At 36.8% G+C, this 25,060-nt stretch overlaps 1 protein-coding gene across 1 annotated transcript in view; it reads right to left on the bottom strand.

Moving 5' to 3' along the window:
- The window catches only part of LOC150110110 (putative carbonic anhydrase 3), a 290,668-nt gene that overhangs the window by 222,940 nt on the left and 42,668 nt on the right, over positions 1–25,060 (bottom strand). The window contains exon 2 of the mRNA XM_090415351.1: positions 12,368–12,532. Coding sequence (XP_090271477.1) covers positions 12,368–12,532 — 165 coding nt within the window. The remainder of the gene's footprint in view (positions 1–12,367; positions 12,533–25,060) is intronic.

Raw genomic sequence — 25,060 nt, 5'->3', positions numbered from 1 at the left:
GGGGGGAGGTTGTGGTTTCTGGTTTTAATATTTTTTGGGATTTTTTTGGAGTTGTAGCCATTGGCTAAGAAAGTATTAAGGATGTGGTTTAGTTCAGTGGTTAGGGCATTGTCATCTGAACAGATTAATTTTGCCCTGTTATATAGTGTTTAAATAACCCCATATTGTTGTGAGGGGAAGGATTGCTGGTGAATGTATCTGCTTGTATGGGTTTTAATATTTTTTTGGATTTTTTTGGAGTTGTAGCCATTGGCTAAGAAAGTATTAAGGATGTGGTTTAGTTCAGTGGTTAGGGCATTGTCATCTGAACAGATTAATTTTGCCCTGTTATATAGTGTTTAAATAACCCCATATTGTTGTGAGGGGAAGGATTGCTGGTGAATGTATCTGCTTGTATGGGTGGGTTTTCTATAAACAGAGAAAACCAAGGATTCATCAGGCTGGCGAGTGATTAGAGTGTCTAGGAAAGGGAGGCTGTTGTTTTTCTCTTATTCCAAGGTGAACAGGACTCTGCGGTGTTGATTGTTTAAGTGTGTTAAACTCTGCCCCACTCTGTGGGGCAGAGTTTAACACACTTAAAGAGTTTAAGAAAGCCTTAAACTCTGCCCCACACAAAAAAAAACAGTTGTTTTTTTTTTTGTGTGGGGCAGAGTTTAGGGCTTTCTCTTCAAAAGTCTCCATAAAGAAGTTGGCCAAGGGCGGGGAAAGTGGTGAACCCATGGCTGTTCCCTCTATCTATTTGTAGAATTTTCCTTGCCAAATGAAATAGCCTGAGTTCATTGTGAACTGAAATAGGTTGAGATATCAGGAGGAAATTTGGCTTGGATGAGCTCTAAGGTTTCCTTGAGTAGGACATTCGTGAATAGGGAGGAGATGTTAAAACTGATCATTATGTCAGTGTGTTGGAGTTTAGAGTTTTCTATACTGGCTTTGAAGTGGGCTGAGTTTTTTGTGTGATGGTGTGTTGCCAGTATAGTGTGTGAGCACTTTGGCTAAATGTTTGGCTAATTTATATGTGGGGGAATCCATGCCATCCACTATGGGATGTAGTGGCACATTTAGCCGAGGAAATAATGATCCAAATATAACATGGTATCCACAATTTTCCAAACCATATTGTCAACAATGTCAGACTGGATGTAGCCGGTGTTCTCACCAAAGCAAGACCACCAAAAATCAACATATCCAAAGATGAATATACAGCTCAACTAGAAATGAAGAAAAACAAGGAAATAGTAATCACCAAAGTGGATAATTGAAATGCCATTGTGCTTCTCAACCAAAAGAACTACATAGGTAAGCTTAATGCTTTATTATTAGATAGGGCTACCTACCTCCCTATTGAATATAATCCTACCAGCTCTCAAATTAGAACACTCCACAGGCTCCTTAAGAAGGTCACTTCTTGGCCTGTGGAAGTTACCAAAAAAATTAAAACCTTTTAGCTGCAGACCCCCACCGATTATATGGACTTCCAAAAATACATAAACTAAATGTGCCATTACGTCCCTTAGTGGATGGAATTGATTCCCCACTCCCACATATAAATTAGCCAAACATTTAGCCAAAGTGCTCACACACTATACTGGTAACACACCATCATACAAAAAACTCAGCCCACTTCAAAGCCAGTATAGAAAACCTCTCACTCCAACACACTGACATAATGTTCAATTTTGATGTCTCCTCCCTATTCACAAATGTCCCACCCAAGGAAACCTTAGAGCTTATCCAAGCCAAATTTCCTCCCAATATCTCAGTACTATTTCAGTTCACAATGAACTCAGGTTATTTCGTTTGGCAATGAAAATTCTACAAATAGAAAGAGGGAACAGCCATGGTTCCCCACCCTTGGCCAACTTATTTATGGAGACTTTTGAAGAGATAACCTTAAACTCTGCCCCACAAAAAACAACTGTTTGGTTTTGTTATATGGATGATGTGTTTGCTATTTGGCCACATAGCCCAGATACACTCTGCTCCTTCTTAACACACACTTAAACAACCAACACCCCAGAGTCCTGTTCACCTTGGAAAAAGAGAAAAACAACAGCCTCCCTTTCCTAGACACTCTAATCACTCGCCAGCCTGATGGATCCTTGGTTTTCTCTGTTTATAGAAAACCCACCCATACAGGCAGATACATTCACCAGCAATCCCTCCCCTCACAACAATATGAGGTTATTAAAACACTATATAATAGGTCAAAATTAATCTGTTCAGATGACAATGCCCTAACCACTGAACTAAACCACATACTTAATACTTTCTTAGCCAATGGCTACAACCCCAAAAAAATATTAAAACCAAAAGAAAAGTAAGAGAGAGATGGTAGTTCTGGTAGGTACTAATAATTTAATTAGAAACAAATATAGTATGAGAAAAGATGTGAAAGGTCTGTTGGAAGAAGTGAGAAAGAAATGTGAGAGAATAAAAATAGCAGGTTTGCTACCTGGATATGATAGTACTGAGTTAAGAAGGGCAATGATAGCAAATGATTTCATGTGCAGGCTGTGTAGAAGAAATGGATGTGAGTTTTTAAATGTGTGGATTGAGTTTCATGGCAGAAAAGACTTGTATAGGAGGGATGGCCTGCACTTGAATTCATTTGGCATCAGGAGCCTGGAAAAATTACTTCTTGGTATAGCTTATCACCTAATGCAGAGAGTCAGGGACACTAAATCATCAAGGGAGGAATGGGAAAAATGTGTCTGATAGTTCAGCTATAGTATACAAAGGAGATAAAGATATGAATGTCTTTGAATATGGTTATGTATGGGGTGGGAAAATATGCTTTGGGTTCGGTCTCTTGAGTATATCTGGGAAGGGAAAAGAGAAAGTTCTACAAAAAGGCCAAACAGATTGCATAGCTAATTATAAGAATAGGCTAAGTGGTAATTTATTATTTCTATACACAAATGCAAGGAGCATCAGAAACAAAGGGGTTGAATTGATTGCTTTATTGAATATGATGTGGCCTAAGATTGTTGGCATTAGTGAAACCTGGCTATCAGAATCAAATATAGGGATCGAGTGTAATGGGTATACTATTTTTAGGAATGACAAAGGAGATAGGAGAGGAGGAGAAGTACCACTAATCATAGCAGATGACTTAAAGTTAAAGTCATCTTAAGGTCCAGTCCAGGTGTCCTCTCGCGATGAGTCTTCGGACTCCTTGGAGGTGTCAGGAATAATAATAATAATAATAATAATGTAGAAATGCAAGAAAACAATGATGGTAACAATGTTCCATGTAGCAGTGAATTTTAGTCTATGTGGTGTGAGGTGGAAACTAACAAAATGAAATATATGATGGGGTGTTGCTACAGACCTGGCGGCCCAATTGCTGGGGGATGAAGAAATACATTGCCAATTTAGCCTTATAGGTACCAAATGAATGATTATTATGGGTGACTTTAATTTTCCAAACATTGATTGGATAGATGAGAAATCTCATGATAAGAAAGAAGAGGAATTTATTGAATTGGTTTCAAGAAAACTTTCTCAAGCATAATGTGAAAGAAAGAATTCGAGATCAAAGAGTGTTGGATTTTCTCATTGCGTCAGAAGGGGTCTCTGTTAAGAATATGGCTATTTTACCACCAGTTGGTGACAGTAATCATGCTGTGCTTTCTTGGGAAGTATCTAATTGTATCGAGGCTCTGATCAGAACAGGTTACATGTTGAACTACAAAGCTGGAAATTATGATTAACTTAGGTCCCACGGTATCAGTTACTGAATGGGGAAAAAACACTCGATTCCAGTTACAACATCGGATTCTGATAGCCAGGTTTTACTAATGCCAACAATCTTAGGCCACAAGGTATTCAATAAAGCAACAAATTCAACTCTTTGTTTTTGATGCTCCTGGAATTTATATACAGACATAACAAATTACCATCTGCCTTATTCTTATAATTAGATGTGAAATATGTTTGGCTATGTTGTAGAACTTTCTCTTTTCCTTCCCCAGACATACTCAAAAAGTCTGAACCCAAACCATACATTTGCCAATTGTGCAACCATGTTTAGACCCATTCATATCTTTATCACATTTGCATATCATAGCTGAACTTTCACAGATGTTTTCTTGATTCTCACTCCCCTTGATCTAGTTTCCCTGACTCTCTGCTTTAGGTCTCATCCCAATTAATAATTTTTCCAGGCTCCTGATGCCAAATTAATTCAATGTAGGCCATTCCTTTTATACAAGTCTTTTCTGCCATCAAATGCACTCCACATATCTAAAAACTCACATCCATTTCTTCTACACACAGCTTGTGCTTTTCCATTTCTTCTACACAGCGTGAATCATTTGCTATCATTGCCCTCCTTCTTAACTCAGTATTGTCATATCAGAGTAACAAACTCTCTCACATGTCCTTCTTGTTTCTTTCAACAAACCTTTCATATCCTCTCTCATGCTATATTTGTCACTACTTAAATTATTAATTTCTACAAGAACTACCATCTCTTTTACTTTTCTTTTCTTTTCTGTTTTTTAATTACATTTGTCATATCTTTCATTTTCACCCTTGGCAAGCTAGAAGTAGTGACTCTCTCGGCAAGCACTAATTTTATGATTGAATCACGATATAATATTGCCTCTTTATATCATAGATTTTAATTGGCTTACCTTGTTTGGCCTTGTCATCATCATTATTATTATTATTATTATTATTACTAAATTCAGTGCTTTACTGCCTCTTGTTGTTCTGATGCTTTTCTTAAGTTTCGTTAAATGTTTTTCCACTTTTTTCAATTCTCTAGTTTATTCTCTAATAATTTCTTTTAATTGGGATATTCCCAATGTCAGATTTTCCTCAGATATATTATCATCATCACTGGAGCAATGAATCTGCACATCAGGACAAAGATTTTCCTCAGTAGCAACTACTTTAACTTGAGCTTTTAACACTGCCTTGTTGTGGCAAGTTTTCGGCACCACTCTTAAGTCAATTAAAAACTAATAATATTTACAGATGCAAATTTACAGAATATTTACAGAAATTACAGAAGCAAATCAAATAGCTGAATTGCTTAGTGATCATTTTGCAAAAGTGTACCATCTTGGTTGTGATAGTGCAGTGTCAAATGTGTCATTGACTGATGAGAATCTAGAGATAGACAAAATAGAAGTGCATAATACATTATAGAACCTTAATGCTAACACTGCCATTGGGTTAGATGACATATCGACCCATGTGTTATGAGAATGTGCAAGAGAATTAGCACCTCCTCCTCTAACCAGGCTGTTTAATTTAAGCTTCAGATCTGGTAAAGTACCGATAGAGTGGAAAGAGGGGAAAATAATTCCACTGCACAAGGGAGGCTCCAAGACTGAGGTTGCAAATTATAGACCAATCAATATATATTTGGAGTGGTGGTTAAGGTTTTGGAGAAATTGGTAAAAATTAGAATTCAGGACTGGGTGGACAGCAACATGATACTTTATAAGGGGCAACATGCTTTGTGAAAGGTAGGTCTTGCCTCAGTAACTTGCTTACTTTCTATAATAAAGTAACAGCAGAGTTGGATAAAGGAAATCCTTACTCAGTGATATTGCTGGACTTTGCAAAGGCATTTGACAAGATTCCACAGGAAACTCTGTTGCATAAATTAGAGCAAATGGGTATGGATCTGAAGCTGGTGATTTGGATTAGAGGAAGGTTGGTGCATAGATACCAAAGAGTGGTTTATGGAGGAGCTGAGCCCAGGAGAAGGCAAGTGACTAGTGGTGTGCCTGAAGGCTCAGTGCTTGGTCCTCTATTGTTTATTTTGTACATCAACGATATTGGGAATACTTTGAAAGGAAATATCCACTTGTTTGCTGATGATGCAAAATTAGGAAGAGCGATAGTCAATTCAGATGATGTAGATATCTTGCAGGATGACTTAAATAGGCTGACGGTATGGACTAAGGTAAATGGCTGTCAGTTTAATGTGGGAGGATGAGATCACATGCTGTTTACTATATTAATGGAACTGAACTGCAAGAAGTTGACAAGGCAAGGGACTTGGGAATGATTGTGGACAGAGAACTTAAGTTTAAAGGGCATATTGCAAAGATTACCAAAACATCACATCAAATTACATGGTTGTTGAAGAACACACTAACAAGCAGGGATAAGGAAGTTATTGTTCCACTTTATAAGACATTAATAAGACCGCATTTGGACTACTGTGCACATATCTGGTCACCTGGATATCTTGGTGATGAAGTAATGGTGGAGAGGATTCAGAAGCGAGTTACAAAGATTGTTGCAAGTCTGTGGGATGTTCCCTACGAGGACAGATTGAAGATCTGTAGCTCCAAAAACTAACTGATAGACGTAGGAGAGGTGATATGATAGAAGCATATAAATTATTAAAGGGATTTTACAGGATTGATACTGATGACATTTTTAAGACCAGTGCAGGAAGGGAGAGAATGAGAGGCCATCCCTGGAGATTATGTAAGAGTGTGGTTAACAAGGGTGTTAGGAATAGATTTTTTACTTGGAGGGTTGTGAAGGGTGGAATGTGTTGCCAGAGGTGGTTGCGAATGCTTCGTCTGTGAATGAATTTAAGAAGAAGTATGATAGGTATTGTGTAAATAATGGTTGGTGTGTCAATGTGGGGTCTCCCACAATGAGTCTTTTGACCCCATGGAGACACCGTTATAATAATAATAATAATAATAATAATTTCTATAATTATATTATTAAATGCTCTAGTACAATAAATACACTAAAAACTACCATAATACATAATATACAAAAAAAATGCACTTCATCTAAGCTTAATCTATACAATTAATCTAAGAAACACTCAATAAATCATCAAAAAATCACCGATCTTTTGATGATGATGATGATGATGATGATGATGATGATGATGATGTTATGAGCTTCGTAACAGCATGTCTCCTCACCAGATAGATAATAATAATAATAATAATTACTACCATTTTTCTCTTTATCTGTTCACTCTCAAGCATTCTGTTATTCTCTCTCACTCTTTTTTCCTTTTCCAAATGCTCTTGCCTAGCATTGCACTTCTCAATACTGTAATATATTATTTTTATGATTATTACCAGGGGCGAATTCTCCATGCTTGCTATGCTTGCTGCGCAACATCATTAATTGAGAAAGAAGTAATATTTATTTGTTAATAAATGCATGCATTTATAAGCATTCCATTTAGGCTTTAATTTTTGTAGACAGAAGACGTCTTAAGCTTGCGCATCAATAATTGAGCTTTGCATTGTGTATCGAAGGCCGATGCTTGCTCATCTAGTCAAAGCTACCTTGGCTTGCTCGGTTGTAGGAGCTTCCAGGTCCTCGCAGCAGCACTGTGATTTCATGCACATGCATAGCCATTTCACGTCTCGCTCTGTTGCTTAAACACAGGCCATACACAGTCAAAGTAGCTCTAGTCAGTGAGTTTCAGCCAGCCTTTACAAGTGCGTGTGTTGCTTGGGAAAATTAAGTTACAACCAACTTTTTTATGACGATGTTATTGATCAGTTGTAAAGGCTGGCTGAAACTCACTGGCTAAAGAAGAATCGTAGGGTAGAATTTGTATTCAAGTAGCTAAATTGAAAAAGATACAATATTATTTGTAAAATAAATGTTGTATTTGTATGATTAAATGTACATACATTTCTAACTATAGTATATATTTTTAAATGGTCAGTAATTCATTATTCCGCTAATCAGACTTCAATCACACCTCTCACTCCCTGAGTGATAACAAGAGCAAGCGTGAATTTCAAGACCAGCATTCACCCCTGATTATTACTATTATACTGAACTTCCAAGAAGTCACAAAACTCATCACAGGAGACCCATCTTAAGCAATACAGTCTATTGCAATACATTCCACTCCTTAAATTCATTCACCATTCATGCTTCACTCACCACCCTACCATGCAATGTTACACGATACACCAATCCTCCATGCAAAAAAAGCAATCCTTCACCCTCTTACTCACCCCTTCCAGGGATGACCCATTGTTCTCCCTCCTTCCCCTTGTTCCACCATGCAAAATAATTTCTCCCCCCAGTATCAACCTGGCAATTAGCTCTCAACAGTTTAAATGTCTCAATGATATCACTTCTTCTTCTTTTTCCATCCACCAAACTGAGTAGATTGCATGTCCTTATAATTAACATTGTCAGGTCCTGATATCATTTTTGTTATCTGCCTCTGTACCCCCTCGAAGAGTAATTGATCCTCTGAATCCCAGTGACCAGATCAGAGCAAAATAATCCAGATGTGGACTGATCAAGACATTATACAATGAGATAACCAATGTTTTTTCTCTACTAATCAAAGTGATTCTAAGTATTAAAGTAATACTTTGCAATATGTGCTTAAACTTCAAATATTTATTTGAAGTTTAGGCACATATTGCACATATTAGGCACACTACAAGATCTTTTGCCTTGTCCACTTCCTCCTGCATTGATCCACCAATTGAGTATGCATTCTCCAATCATGATTCTCAAATTTCAAAACCATTAAACTCACATCCCCCCCCCATTTATTAGCAGTCTCATAAGCTTATTTAAATCCTTATAAAGGGCTATTACATTAGCATTATTGCTAATAACCCTTCCCAGCTTCACAACGTTTGCAAATAACTGATTATCTCCCTGCAACCCAGTGACATAAACGTTAAAAAGAAGGTCACAGTACTGATCCCTGTGGAATTCCACTCGTGACCTTCCTCCTTTTCTTTAATACTTTTCCTTTTAATCCTTTTTTTTTTTTTTCTTAAGTGGTTTTTCTGACATCTATCAGACAACAAATTTCCAATCTAATTCACTAACTTAGTATCTAACCTCACATATTGCAACTTAAATATCAACTTATCATGCAGCACAAATCCTGCTGAATGCCTTTGCGAAATTTAAATATTAAGTCTTCCCCTCATCAACTGTAGTGAAGATATTTCATGTGCAAACTTTGCTTACACTTAGATAAAGGATTAAACAATATAATTTCTTGGCAAGTTTAATTTCAATTATAACTAACTGAAAAAACTTTCTCTAATCAAATCTCTGATGCAAGGACCAAATCCAAAACATAATCCACATGTTCTCTCTACATGTGTTGCTTGAGACAGTTGGCCCTGAAGAATTACAGAATTTCCATTCCCTTACTGCTGTATATTGTTTATTGTATACAGGTAACCCTCGTATAATGCAGTACTTATACAATGCGGTTTCGATATAACGCAGTCTACAAATTGTAGTAACCCTTGTTCAATGCGGTTTCGATATAACGCAGTCTACAATTTCTAGTAACCCTTTATTTTATTTTTTCATATATTTTTCACCACGGGACTTAAAAATCAAATTTTATCTTCGTTAAATTTGTGTCTGCCCATATCGCGCAAGTAGTTTTAAGTATCGAATTTAGTTTTATTGTATCACTGAATAAAGTACTGTACAGAGGCTTTTGCAGTCTGTGTAATTCTCAACAAACAGTGCAATTAGAAACTGGAATAAAAACGGCGCTAACTAATTATTGTTATTATTATTATTATTATTAAACAAGACCTCATGGAGTCAAAGACTCATCTAGGAGGTCCTTTTATCTCACACACATCTCATCATACCGGGTCTTAAACACATTCAAACTCCTTGCAGACACCACACTCTCAGGCAAGGCATTCCAATCATTCACAACACTGCACGAAAAAAACCTGCCTCTCACTCCCCTACTCACACCCTTTTTATACAGTTTCCAGGGATGACCTCTGGTTCTCCCCTGATCTCCCACTATTCGCTGTAGAACTTCTCCACCATTGATCCTATAGCAACCCCTTACCAACTTGTAGGTCTCTATCATATCTCCCCTCTTCCTTCTCTCCACTAGTCTCTGCAAATTACATCTTTTCAATCTTTCCTCATACTCGACATTCCAGAGGTCAGAAACTACCTTAGTCAGTCGCCTTTGGACCCTTTCCAACATCTCTTCATCCTTCTGAAAACCAGGTGACCAAATCTGGGCACAATAGTCCATGTGTGGCCTAATCAAAGCCTTATACAATGGAACAAGAATCTCCCTACTTCTACACGTCAGTGTCCTCCTCATCATTCCCAGAAGTCTTTGTGTTGTCTTCACAATTTTGGCGATGTGACCCCTAAATTTTAGATCCTTATCCACTATCACTCCCAGATCTCTTATTTCCTCTACTTCCAACAATATATTCTTACCAAGCATAAATTCTGCATCCCATCTTTGTTTTCCAAATTTTAAAACCTTACATTTTGCAACATTGAACTCACATCCCCATTTGCTTGCCCAATCACTCAATTTATTCAAGTCTTCTTGCAAGGCCACAACATCTTCACTACTCTTTATGGTTCGTCCCAACTTTGCATCATCTGCAAACAACTGAATATCTCCATCCAAATCTTCGCCAATATCATTAATATACAAGTTAAATAGTAATGGCCCTAAAACAGATCCCTGAGGCACTCCACTAGTGACTTTCCTTTTCCTGGATATTGCACCCCCATACACAACTTGTTGATACCTATCAGATAGCCAGTCTCCAATCCAATGCACTAATCTAATATCCAACCCCATCTGCTCTAGTTTGACTGTCAACTTATCATGAGGCACTCTATCAAAAGCTTTTGCGAAATCCAAGTATATTACTGTGTATCCTTCTCCTCTGTCCAAGGAAGCAGTCACTTTATTGTAATAAGTAAGTAGATTACTAAAACAAGACCTCCCTTTAGCAAATCCATGCTGTCCATCAAAGATTATACCATTGTTGTCAACCCAACTCTGGATTCTAGTTCTCACAAGCTTCTCCAACAACTTAACCACAACACCCGACACACAGATAGGCCTATAGTTTGATGCTTGAGTTCGATCACCTCCTTTATGAAGTGGCACAATCTTGCCCTCCTTCCACTCTTTAGGGACTTGACCAAGTGCAAGACTCGTATTAAAAAAATATGTCAAGGCAGGTGTCAACTCTCTGGCACATTCCTTCTAATGAATCCCATGTCCCCTCTCACAGAAACTATGCTGTAGACTCAAGCAAAACCATATATTGCACTGAAACACAGTATCTAACTAAAACTATCGTCTAATTTTTCAATTATGAAAGTGTTTGTTTTATTGCATTTGAAATTCTCGATGTCACTGATCACAAAGACTAACTTAAAATAAAATTCTACCAAGAATTGAAACATGCCATATAATCACTGCCACCTCAAATGCAAACAAGCAGCCATAAAATTCAACCAAGGGTTGAAACTTTTGTGTGAGTTGAGCCAGTCGGTAATGAGAAGTTCCATCGGAACGATAAACGACACCCTGTCGTGAATGTGTTAAATCTAATAGTGAATGTTGATATGACAGTTTCAGATGTTATGGAATTTGATTGAAGAGAATTAGCATTTCAACTCAACACTTGTCGGTTGCCTTTGTCTTTGGGTTGCACGATCTTTTATTAATACCGCACCAATCTTATGCATGTCTTTATAGCTGCTCTCTTGTGTAAAACAAAATTCAACTTGTACGTATTGTAATAATTAAAAAAAGTTGAATTCTCAGACGTGCCACATCTGGCACGCATGCCATGTGTTCGCCATCTAGGGTTTACTGTATAAAGTGTTAATTTTAACACTTCATGACCTGAATTAAATAAAAATACAGTATTGCTTTTGTTGGATATGTCATTGTTGTTTATATAATTTAAAAAAAACGATTTCAGAACCTAACCCTACTTTTTCTATGTGATCTAAGTCTTGCATAACACGGTTTATATAACATGGCATTTCTATGGAACCTAACATCCGCGTTATACGAGGGTTACCTGTACTGTTTGTATACCACTCTTTTCAAAGAGTATATAAAGCATTGACAACGTATCCATTAGAAAAAGTCCAATGCAAAACTATCATCTCACTGAAATTTTTCATGATGTATGCTTATGTAAAGAATTCTTCATATCCACATATTTTTTTCTTTTCTCTTTTCAACTTACATTGAAAAGAAAAAAACTAAAAGAAAGAAAGTGAGAATACATTCAGATACCACTTCTCAAAAATCCAGATGCTCAAATTAATACCTAGTAATAAGGTTAATTTGAGCATCTGGTCTGTTTAAGACACTGTTCTTAACTACTACTACTCAGAAAATGCAAGCTTATTTAAAATTTGCTATTTCTCATAGAATAGCATTTGCAAACCAGTATCATACTCATTTAATCTCTGATATTTTTCCATTTATAAGATAGCTATTAAATATCCAAGAAAAACAAAATGTTTAATTCTTCAGTATATTCTTAATTTCAATTTCACTTCCTTTTATCTGAATCCCTGATTTTAAATATAGGAAAAGCTCATTACTTACCATATTCATCTTCCAAAGTACCTTGTGATGACAAATGAAACTTAACAGCATGTAACGTAGAAATAGCATCTTGTAATTTATCTAAAGGGTTGATTCTTTTTGATAAAGTAACATGTCTGGTACCTCCTGATGCAAATCTAGACTTATCTTTTCCACTACGTTTACCTATGAAGAAAGAAACTGAGTTAGGGAATATGAATGTTCTGTATCTCTGAAGAAATATTATTATTATTATTATTTATTCAGCACTTCCATGGAGTCAGAAGACTCGTCACTTTTCACGAAAGTTCCATCTTAGACAACATAAAGTCTATCACTCCACTCCTTAAGCTCATTCACCATGCTCTCATTCATGCTCTCACTCACCACCCTACTAGGCAATGCATTCCATGAAACAGCCACCCTCCATGCAAAAAAGCCACTCCTCATCCACTTGCATTAATTCATATTCCTACTATAAAAAAAAATCTCTGCAGTGTCAAACCTGTTAACCACCTCTCGACAGCTTAAATGTCTCAATCATATCACCTCTTCTTCTATCTAAAACTCTGCAGTCTTATAATGCTTCAGTCTATCCTCATAACTAACACTATAATCCTGATAGCATTTTTGTTATCTGCCTCTGCACCCTCTCCAAGGTTAATTGATCCTAGTGACCAAATTTGAGCATAATAATCCAAATGTGGTCTGACCAGGGCTTTATACAATGGAATCACCACTCTACTATCTATGCTAAACAGTATCCTTCTCCAGGCTTCATCAATCCTCTAGGTTATCTTCACTACTTTCGTGATATGTTCCTCAAACTTCATGTTTCTATCAATCAATGTCCCAAGGTCCCTTACATCCTCCACTTCCTCTAATACAGTATGCAGCCTACCATTGGCAAATCCCAAATTACAACCCCAAAACCCAAATTAAAAATAAAACAAAGAGACTACATTTACCTACATTAAACTGATATTCCCATTAATTTTCCCATATATCCAACTCATTCAAATCCTCCTGAAGGGCCACCACATCAGCACAGTTACTAATAACCTTTGTAGCTTCACATCATCTGCAAGCAACTGAACATCCTTCCTGCAATCCATCAACAATGTCACTGATATAAAGGTTAAACAATACAGGTCTTGGTACTGAGTCCTGTAGTACCCCACTTATAGCTTCTTCTTCCTTGATATTACTCTCTCATATACATTCTCTGGTATTTATCGGACACCATCTCTAATCCATTCACTAACCTGATATTCAAACCCACATGCCTATAACTTAAATATCAGCTTATCATGTGGCACCTGGTTAAATGCCTTTGTAAAATAAAAATAAAAAAAGATGTGTATGCCTTTTTCTCATCAACCGCTCTTGTTATTTTACTATAAAATGCAATCAGTTTACTAAAACAACTGTACCCCTTAACAAATCCATGCTGATCCTCACAGATAATATTGCCTGTATCTGTCCAATGTTGTATATGATCTCTCTCTCTCTCATTTCAGCAAAATCTTAACAACTACACAAGAAATACAAACTGGTGTATAGTTTGACACTTCCATTCTACCACCTTATGCAATGACATTACTTACGGCATCTTTCCCCTATTCAGACTCATTGAAAAACCAAGAAATGGAGCTGGAGATAAAATCCCATTCAGTCCCATTGCTTTATTGACATCCAGAGTGCTCAGTATTTGAAACACACTCTTCTCGTGCACTTCTAAACCTCAAACCCTTCCCATTCCTCTAATAATAAACTTACTTTTTTCAGAATGGAATATCCAATAAAGTGATCATTAAACAACTCCACTCTGTATTCTGTATCAGTTCTACTCCCATTTTCATCTAACAATGTCATTCTTCTACAATTTCCTCCTACTGGATACATAATGAAAGGATTCTTTTGAATTTCCTTTGGATCTTAAGGCTAATCTCTTCTCACATTCAAGTTTTGCCTTCTTACCATGTGAGTCACTTTTCTGGCCTGAGTCTTATTTCTTCATTAACTACTCTTCACCTTACTTCATCATACTTATCCTTATGCTTTTTCCATAACCTCTTTTTCATCTGTAATTCCTGCTTAATATCCACTTTACAACAAATTGTGTTTCCTTTTTTTCACTTGAGGTATAAAACATACCATTGCCGTTTCTAAATATTTCTTCACTAGTTCTCATGTACAATCATATATCTCTCCTCCCTTTTAATTTTTTCATTTGTAGAACAATTCCAAGCTGATGACTAAAGTTATTATAATCACCTGCCTTATAATTCACAGAAATTCCATTCCCCTACTATTACAATTTATACTGCTTTAGTTAAATCTGCCATAAAGATCACTTGTTTTGCACTTGCCAAACTCAACTACCTAAACATCTCCACTTCACCTTCTCTGGCTTATAACAACATCACACACACACACATGCACGCATGCACGCACACGCACGCACATACACACACACACACACACACACACATATGTAGAAAGTATTTTACCTTGGGTATAATAAATGTTAAAGATACCAAGCAGATCTTGGTATTTCTAGCCTGGCTCCCACTGATGAGACCTCAATAAAGGTCAAAACCGGTCTGGGTAGTGGCCCCTTGCCTTTAATACAAAGCATCATACATCTCCTCCAGGAGATGTGCTTTGCATTAAGGGTAAATATTAAGATTAATGATCAGAGCTTATTCTACTTTTACCATGAGTTGCCTTGGTCTTGCACTACGTGCAGGGTCAGCTAGACTTGCAAGACTTGCAGGCGCAAACTTGACTTATTTGTCTGTTTGCTTACTTGGGAAATGGAGTAAAACCAGGTTTAAAATAGCTTGGAATCTTTAACATTTATTATACCCAAGGTAAAATACTTTCTACATTTATATCTCCTACTGAGATTTTTATTTAATAAGGTTAAAACACCTTATGGTAACTTGTTCTGGTAAAATACTTATAAGCTCTGTATTACTAAAATCTTGGTATTTCTAGCCTGGCTTCCACTGATGAGACCTCAATAAAGGTCGAAACCGGTCTGGGTAGTGGCCCTTTGCCTTTAATAGAAAGCATCATACATCTCCTCCAGGAGATGTGCTTTGCATTAAGGGTAAATATTAAGATTAATGATCACAGCTTATTCTACTTTTACCATGAGTTGCCTTGGTCTTGCACTACGTGCAAGGTCTGCTAGACTTGCAGGCGCAAACTTGACTTATTTGTCTGTTGCTTACTTGGGAAATGGAGTAAAACCAGGTTTAAAATAGCTTGGTATCTTTAACATATATATATATTTGTATAAAGAGAATTTAATGACTGAAACCGAGAATAATTGTAAGGTTTTAATGGTATAACACTACTAGTTTCGGCTTTTGACAGCCTTCTTCAGGTGTCTTTTAAAAATAGGAAACAGCATTAAAAACACTGAAGCTTAAAAAAACTGAGAAACACAGGAAAAAATTGCAGTACAGAATTAACATGAAAAAACGTTGTAGTTACATTTAAGTTGTTCTTTCAATCGTGGCATTGTTTGGTGAGTGCGTTCTTGCAGTCTCTCGTGAACACCAGTACTGAACAACAGCAGAATGGCTATCTGGGAGGTAGTAGCTCAAATTGTTATTTAAATGTTCATGATTGAGGATGATTTCTCTGGACTCCACAATTTTTCTTTCAAACTCATCATGGCAACGAAAGATGTTTTTAGATCTATCCCGGCAGACTGAATGACCCTGGTGTTCATCATCAGGATTGTTCGAGAAACGAACATGACTAGACAAGGCACTGGCACGTGTTCTTTTGTAAGAGATGTCTCTCTTATGCTCCTCTATAAGCAATTTAATAGATTTATCTGTTTGACCAAAATAAGGGATATTACAATCACACCATATCTTGTACACACCAGAATATTTCATATTATGATGATGAGGCTTCTGATGGCTTACCAGAGAGCGGATTTTTGGAAGTGCAGTAAATAAAGTCCTGATGTGTTTCTTAATAACATAGCTATAGAAACTGAACTGATGTATGGGATAGAGATATTACACTTAATATTGGTTATTTCTTCAGTGCGGTCACTAGGAGGATCTAGAAGGAATTTTTTAATGGTTCTATCAGAATATCCATATTGTCTAAAGACATATAAAAGGTAATTAATTTCTTTTTGTACTTCATCCGGGTCATTTAGAAGAGAGCATGCTCTATGTTCCAAGGTAGAAATAGTTCCAAGTTTTTGTGGAGGAAAATGATGGGACTGATATGAAGATATCTATTAGTGTGTGTAGGCTTTCTATACATTGAAATTCTAAATATATATATATATATATATATATATATATATATATATATATTTTTTTTTTTTTTTTTTTTTTTAAACATAGATTTAATGACTTAAAAAACCGAGATAACTTATAAAAATTTGAATGAGAATAATACAACTAGTTTCGGCTTATAACAGCCTTCCTCAGGTATTCATAAAGGAAAAGAATAGTAATAAACATTGAAGTATCTAAAACAACTAGAAATTACAGGTAAAAATTACTACACATAATTGATACATAAAAAACGATTTTTTCAAGTTGTTCTAACAGGCATGCCATTGTTTACTGCAAGTGTGTGTGCAGGCTCACATGAATGCCAATATTGAATAACTGCAGCATGGATATCTGGGATGTTATAACTCAAATTGTTGTTTAAGTGGACAAGGTTCAGCAGGATTTCCCTTGATTCTACAATTTTTCTCTCAAACTCAGCGAAAAATTTATGTCAATGGGATGTCAATGGGTTTACAGCGATACTACTGGACCTTGCCAAGGCCTTTGATAGGATACCACATGGAACCCTAATCAGTAAACTGGAGCAGATGGGTATAGATATAGGGTTGGTGAGATGGATAAGAGGGTGGTTGAAAGAGAGATATCAAAGAGTGGTTTATTCAGGAGTGGAGTCTAAAAGACGTCTTGTGACTAGTGGAGTCTAAAAGACGTCTTGTGACTAGTGGAGTGCCACAGGGCTCTGTTCTTGGACCACTGCTTTTCAATTTGTTCATCAATGATATTGGAAAGGATCTGAGAGGAAGTGTTCACTTGTTTGCTGATGATGCAAAGTTGGTTAGAGCAATTGTGAGTGCACAGGATGTCAAAATTTTACAGGATGATTTGGATAGTTTGGAGGACTGGGCTAGGAAAAATGGATGTCAATTTAATGTGGCAAAGTGTAAGGTTATGCACTTTGGGGTGAAAAGAATAGCAGCAGTATATCGCATTGGTGGAACCATACTCCAGGAGATTGATGAGGCCAGGGATGATTTTGGAGTGTTGGTGGATAGGGAGTTGAAGTTTAGGGGACACATTGCAAAAGTAACTAAAACAGCTCACCAAATCACTTGGCTTCTGAAAAATACTTTAACATGCAGAGACGAACAAGTTGTTGTTCCTCTGTATCGAGCCTTGATAAGACCCCATCTGGACTACTGTGCCCAGCTATGGGCACCAGGGTTTCTTCGTGATGGGGAGGAAGTGGAGAGGGTCCAGAGACGAGTGACCAAGATGATAGCAGGTCTGTGGAATGAACCTTATGAGAATAGGTTGAAGATTTGTGGGTTGCAGAAATTGGACGATAGGCGAAGGAGGGGTGATATGATTGAGACATTCAAATTACTGAAGGGTTTTTATAAGATTGATCCAGAAGATATTTTTGAAAATATGACTGGTGGTGGGAGGACTAGGGGCCATGCATGGAAGCTGGGCAAGAGCGTGGTTGACAAGGGTGTTAGAGCTAGGTTCTTTACTTGGAGAGTGGTAAATGAGTGGAATAAGCTTCCAGAGTCTGTTGTGGGTGCTACGACCGTGAATGAGTTCAAGGCAAGGTATGATAGATACTGTGTGAATGTTGAATAGTTGTTCTTGACATGATGTTAGGGCCTCCCTCGATGAGTCTGTCGACTCCTTGGAGTTTCCCAGAACAATAATAATAATAATAATAATAATATTTTCTGATCTATCCAGCAAATGGAATGGCTTTGTTGATCATCATTAGGATTATTTGAAAAAAGAACATGACTGGATAACGCAGTTGCATGAGATCTTTTGTAAGAGATGTCTCTCTAATGCTCTTCTATACGTAGTTTAATCGATTTGTTAGTTTGTCCAAAATAAGGGATATTGCAATCGCAACATAATTTATATACAAATGGATATTTTAGGTAGTGATCAGTAGGCTTTGGATGGCTGATATTAGAGAACGGATTTTAGGAAGTGTGGTGAAGAACATCCTGATATTATATTTTTAAGGACTTTAGCTAATTTTTTAGAGACTGTGCTAATGTATGGAATGGAGATGCTCCCTTTAAAATTAATAGTTTCTGTTGTGCACTTTTCCAGTTTTCAGTTGTTTTAGATACTTCAATGTTTATTACTATTCTTTTCCTTTATGAATACCTGAGGAAGGCTGTTATAGGCCGAAACTAGTTGTATTATTCTCAGTAAAATCTTTATAAGTTAGCTCGGTTTTTTAAGTCATTAAATCTATGTTTTAAAATGTATCACAACAACCGAATAAAAGCCTATGATCACACACACACACACATATATATTGTTATTAGGATTGCCTCTTGGGATGTATATATTTATAAAATTAATATTTAACTGACTAGAACCTGAGAAAGTATAATACAAAAAACTTTAATAAATCACGACTAGTTTCATCGGTGTCTCGACTTCTTCAGGTGAGTAAGAAATAACACAAAAGTTATAAAACTAACAAGGTAAAAAACATGGACTTTCAAGCTTAATAAAAATAAGAAGAATAGTAACAGTCATATTTGAACTGGAGACCGTGTGCTATTGTTAGCATGAGTTGAATGTGAGTGACAGCTAATTTTAGAGTGCCAGTACTGGATTACTGCACTATAGGAATCAGATAAACTGCAGCTCAGATTGTTGTTCATGTGCGAAGGGTCCAGAACTATTTCTTTAGATTCTACAATTCATCTTTCAAATTCATCATTGTATATATATAAATTGGTTGTTCGGTCCCAATCAACTTGGGTGTTGATGTTCTTCGATGTTAGAGTTGGCAGAGAAAAGAACATGAGTGGAAAGGGTGCTCGCTCGTGTTCTACTGTAGGAGATGTCACGTCTATGTTCCTCAAGACAAAGTGAAATAGATTTATCTGTATGGCCAAGATAAGGTCGACCACAGTTGCACATAACTTTATAAACATCAGGAAAATGCAGTTGGTTGTGTTTTGGTTTTGGTCGACTCAGAAAAGAACGAAATTTTGGCAGAGTTCTATAGTCGGTCTTTATGTTGAATTTCTTCATAATCCTAGATAGTTTTGGGGTAAGAGAGCTAATAAATGATAACTGGATGTGAGTGATAGGGTTGGATTCATCTTCTTGTCGAGATTGTTGACGTGGTCTCAAACGTTTAGTGATGTTACGAGATGAATAACTATTCTTTAAAAAGGTGTTTTTCAGGAAGTTAAGTTCTGTTTGTAGGTCTTCTTCTGTGGAAGTAAGACATCTTGCACGATGGGCAAGGGTGGAGATGATGCCAAGTTTTTGAGGAGGGAAGTGATGAGAAGAGGCATGCAAATATCTATCACTGTGGGTGGTTTTTCAAAAAATTGAAATTTTAAGACAGTCAGGTAATCTACTGATCTTTAGATCCAAGAAGGGGAGAACGCCATTAATCTCAAGTTCTGATGTGAATTTAATATTCTGATGTTGATTATTTAAATGGTTTAGGAAGTTTTGTAGTTCCTCTAAACCATGTTCCCAGATCAGGAAGACGTCATCTATGTAACGTAACCACAGTTTAGGTTTTAATGTAGTGATAGAAATAGCTCTCTCTTCAAAATCTTGTAAAAAAATGTTAGCTAAGCCTGGGGATAGAGGGCTGCCCATAGCTAACCTGCTTGTGTGTTTGTATATTTTTTCTTCGTAGTAGAAATAGCAGGAATTAATGCAGTGCGTTAGTAGAGCAAACATTTTCTTAGAAACCTTGGCCTTTAAGAAGAATCAGAACTTCATCTGTAGGTACATTCGTAAAAAGAGACACAATGTCAAAACTCACGATTCTGTCAGAGTCTTTGAGATTTAAATTTTTTATTTTTGAGATGAAATCTTCAGAGTTTTTGATAAAGGAGGAGGAATTGCCAACTAGATGTTTTAAAAAAGCTGCAAGATATTTAGACAAATTGTAAGTAGGGGAGTCAATGCCTTCCACAATAAGTCTTAAAGGAGTGTCAGCCTTGAGGATCTTAGGGAGGCTGTACAAACGAGGAATGAGGGGATGGCAAGAGCAGAGAGATAGTCTTGTGTGTCTAGGAAGTTCAGATGTAGATTTCAAAAGATTGTTTGTACAGTTATGAAGTTCTCTTGTAGGATCACTTTCTAGGATAGAATAGGTATCAGAACTTAATAAGTTGTTAATCTTTGAACGATAGTCAGATTTATCTAAGATTACAGTTGCGTTCCCTTTATCAGCAGGTAAGATAACAATATCATTGTTGTTACAAAGCAGGTGGATCGCTTTTCTTTCTGTCGGAGATAGATTATCTGTAGGACGACGACTGTTGTTTATAGTGAAAATCGCATCGATCCTAAGTAGATTTGCAGTTTGTTTTGGTAACTGGCAGCTGCCTTTCAACTTTTGTAAGAATGAGTTCTTTAGGAATGGAGGTCAGAGAAGGAACAAAGTTAAGACCTTTTGTACTCTCAAAAGGTCTTAACTTCCTAAACCATTTAAATAATCAACATCAGAACATTAAATTCACATCAGAACTTGAGATTAATGACGTTCTCCCCTTCTTGGATCTAAAGATCAGTAGATTACCTGACTGTCTTAAATTTTCAATTTTTCGAAAAACCACCCACAGTGATAGATATTTGCATGCCTCTTCTCATCACTTCCCTCCTCAAAAACTTGGCATCATCTCCACCCTTGCCCATCGTGCAAGATGTCTTACTTCCACAGAAGAAGACCTACAAACAGAACTTAACTTCCTGAAAAACACCTTTTTAAAGAATAGTTATTCATCTCGTAACATCACTAAACGTTTGAGACCACATCAACAACCTCGACAAGAAGATGAATCCAACCCTATCACTCACATCCAGTTATCATTTATTAGCTCTCTTACCCCAAAACTATCTAGGATTATGAAGAAATTCAACATAAAGACCGACTATAGAACTCTGCCAAAATTTCGTTCTTTTCTGAGTCGACCAAAACCAAAACACAACCAACTGCATTTTCCTGATGTTTATAAAGTTATGTGCAACTGTGGTCGACCTTATCTTGGCCATACAGATAAATCTATTTCACTTTGTCTTGAGGAACACAGACGTGACATCTCCTACAGTAGAACACGAGCGAGCGCCCTTTCCAGTCATGTTCTTTTCTCTGCCAACTCTAACATCGAAGAACGTCAACACCCAAGTTGATTGGGACCGAACAACCAATTTATATATATACAATGATGAATTTGAAAGATGAATTGTAGAATCTAAAGAAATAGTTCTGGACCCTTCGCACATGAACAACAATCTGAGCTGCAGTTTATCTGATTCCTATAGTGCAGTAATCCAGTACTGGCACTCTAAAATTAGCTGTCACTCACATTCAAATACAATAGCATGCAATCTACAAATATGGCTGTTACTATTCTTCTTCTTTTTATTAAGCTGGAAAGTTCATGTTTTTTACCTTGTTAGTTTTATAAGTTTTGTGTTATTTCTTACTCACCTGAAGAAGATGAGACACCGATGAAACTAGTCATGATTTATTAAAGTTTTTAGTATTATACTTTCTCAGGTTCTAATCAGTTAAATATTAATTTTATATATATATATATATATATATATATATATATATATATATATATATATATATATATATATATATATATATCCCTGTGCTGCCCATCTCTTCCTTACACCATATGCTTACCATTAGTGCCATTCACACCATATCCTCTATTTTGAGAAGACAAAAATTACAACCGATCATAAGTAATACTTCATCACTGTGTCTGCACTTCCCATCCTGTCAAAATATGCTATACTTCTACTTCTATTCCTATCAGTATATCATCATCTGTTAGCCATGTTTCACTGATCACAATAATCTTTGGACAGGCTGAGACTATCAAAGCCACTAATTTATCTCCTTTATTTTTAATACTCCTGGCATTTGTATAAAGAAACATCTCAATACATTATAACTAATTTTATATCTATAATTATTTCCTTCATACTCCATTTTACTCTGCAGTAAACCATATGTCCCTTATCTTCCAGGTGACTATTTCCAAAAGAAGACAGACCATGCTACCATCGACCTTCGCAACTCTAGTTTCTCTGTCCTAATACTTCCACCTGCTCAGTCATGAGAAAACAACATTCTCTCCCAGATGTCAATGTACTTCCTTGTTAAAATGCGATCTGTATCCTGAATACAGCTCTCTTGTCCTCAAATAGATTACGGGCATTTACATAATCCAAGCTACATTTTTGACACATTTTTGCAATCAAGCCATTCATTATTGATGCTCTATTACTCAACTCTACATTATCATATCTGTGTAACAGGCCCACTATCTTTCCTCTCAAAAATTTCATTACTAATCTCTCAATCTCAAATCAATCACACTCAATTTCTTCCCTTTTACACTATTCTGCTGTATAATCTCAAAGATTAACCTTAGATCTCTAGCTATCCAATTCACACTACTGCTCAGATCTTTCATACCACCATCACTATCATCTCATTGACACTTCTATTATTATTATTATTATTACCCCAAGACCTCATGGAGTCAAAGACTCATCTGGAAGGTCCCTTTATCATACACACATCTCATCATACCGTGTCTTAAACAAACTCAAACTCCTTGCAGACACCACACTCTCAGGCAAGGCATTCCAATCATTCCCAACTCTGCACGAAAAAAAACCTGCCTCTCACTCCCCTACTCACTCCATCTTTATACAGTTTCCAGGGATGACATCTGGTTCTCCCCTGATCTCCCACTATTCTCTGTAGAACTTCTCCACCATTGATCTTATAACAACTCCTTACCAACTTGTAGGTCTCTATCATATCTCCCCCTCTTCCTCCTCTCCACCAGACTCTGAAAATTACAATTTCTCAATCTTTCCTCATACTCAACATTCCAGAGGTCAGAAACTACCTTAATCAATCGCCTTTGGACACGTTCCAACATCTCTTCATCCATCTGAAAATCATGTGACCAAATCTGGGCACAATAGTCCATGTGTGGCCTAATCAAAGCCTTATACAATGGAACAAGAATCTCCCTACTTCTACACGTCAGTGTCCTCCGCATCATTCCCAGAAGCCTTTGTGTTGTCTTCACAATTTTGGCTATTTGTCCCCTAAATTTTAGATCCTTATCCACTATCACCCCCAGATCTCTTATCTCCTCTACCTGTAATAATATATTCTCATCAAGCATAAATTCTGCATCCCATCTTTGTTTTCCCAAATTTTAAAACCTTACATTTTGCAACATTGAACTCATATCCCCATTTCCATGCCCAATTACTCAATTTATTCAAGTCTTCTTGTAAGGCCACAAAACCTTCACTATTCTTTATGGTTCATCCCAACTTTGCATCATCTGCACTGAATATCTCCATCCAAATCTTTGCCAATATCATTAATATACAAATTAAACAGTAATGGCCCTAAAACAGACTCCTGAAGCACTCCACTAGTGACTTTCCTTTTCCTGGATATTGCACCCCCCCCCCCATACACAACTTGTTCATACCTATCAGATAGCCAGTCTCCAATCCAATGCATCAATCTAATATCCAACCCCATCTGCTCTAGTATGACTGTCAACCTATCATGAGGTACTCTATCAAAAGCCTTTGCAAAATCCAAGTATATTACTGTGTATCCTTCTCCTCTGTGCAAGGAAGCAGTCACGTTATTGTAATAAGTAAGTAGATTACGAAAATATGGCCTCCCTTTAGCAAATCCATGCTGTCCATCAAAGATAATACCGTTGTTGTCAACCCAACTCTGGATAATAGTTCTCACAAGCTTCTCCAACAACCTAACCACAACACCTGACACAAGATAGGCCTATAGTTTGATGCTTGAGTACGATCATCTCCTTTATGAAGTGGCATAACTCTCCTTCCACTCCTTAGGAACTTGACCAAGTGCAAGACTCGTATTAAAAAAATGTCAAGGCAGGTGTCAACTCCCTGGCACATTCCTTCAGAATAAGTGGTGATTTATTATCAAGTCCCACAGCCTTATTTACATCTAGTTTACTCAACTCCCCAAACACCTCTTGCTCACTTGCAGTCAGTCTCTCCTCCCCATCGTCAACAGCTCTCAATCTCTCCATGAAGTCACATTCACAAGATTGAAAGATCTTTATGAACTGCTCATTAAGTATCTCCACCACACATTCTGCAACAGCTGTCTTTATACCATTTCCTCCAATCAATGTCATCCTTCCATTATCATTCTTTCTTTTGCTGGCTACATATCAAAAGAACTCCCTGGGATTTTGAAAGTTTATTTTTCATTTGGTTAGAATATAATAAATTTAGTTTAATCCTTTATCCAAGTGTGAGCAACCAAAGTTTGTGCCTGAAAGTATCTTCAGGACTGGGGTAAGGTGGTGCAACACCAGGCAACTCCTTGCAAAGGTGGAGCAAG

The sequence above is a fragment of the Typopeltis vanoorti genome, chromosome 1 (assembly GCF_054136105.1).
Source record: "Typopeltis vanoorti isolate ZY-2024b chromosome 1, IOZ_Tvanoo_1.0, whole genome shotgun sequence".
Classification (NCBI taxonomy): Eukaryota; Metazoa; Arthropoda; class Arachnida; order Uropygi; family Thelyphonidae; genus Typopeltis; species Typopeltis vanoorti.
This window is presented reverse-complemented; position numbering and strand designations above follow the sequence as displayed.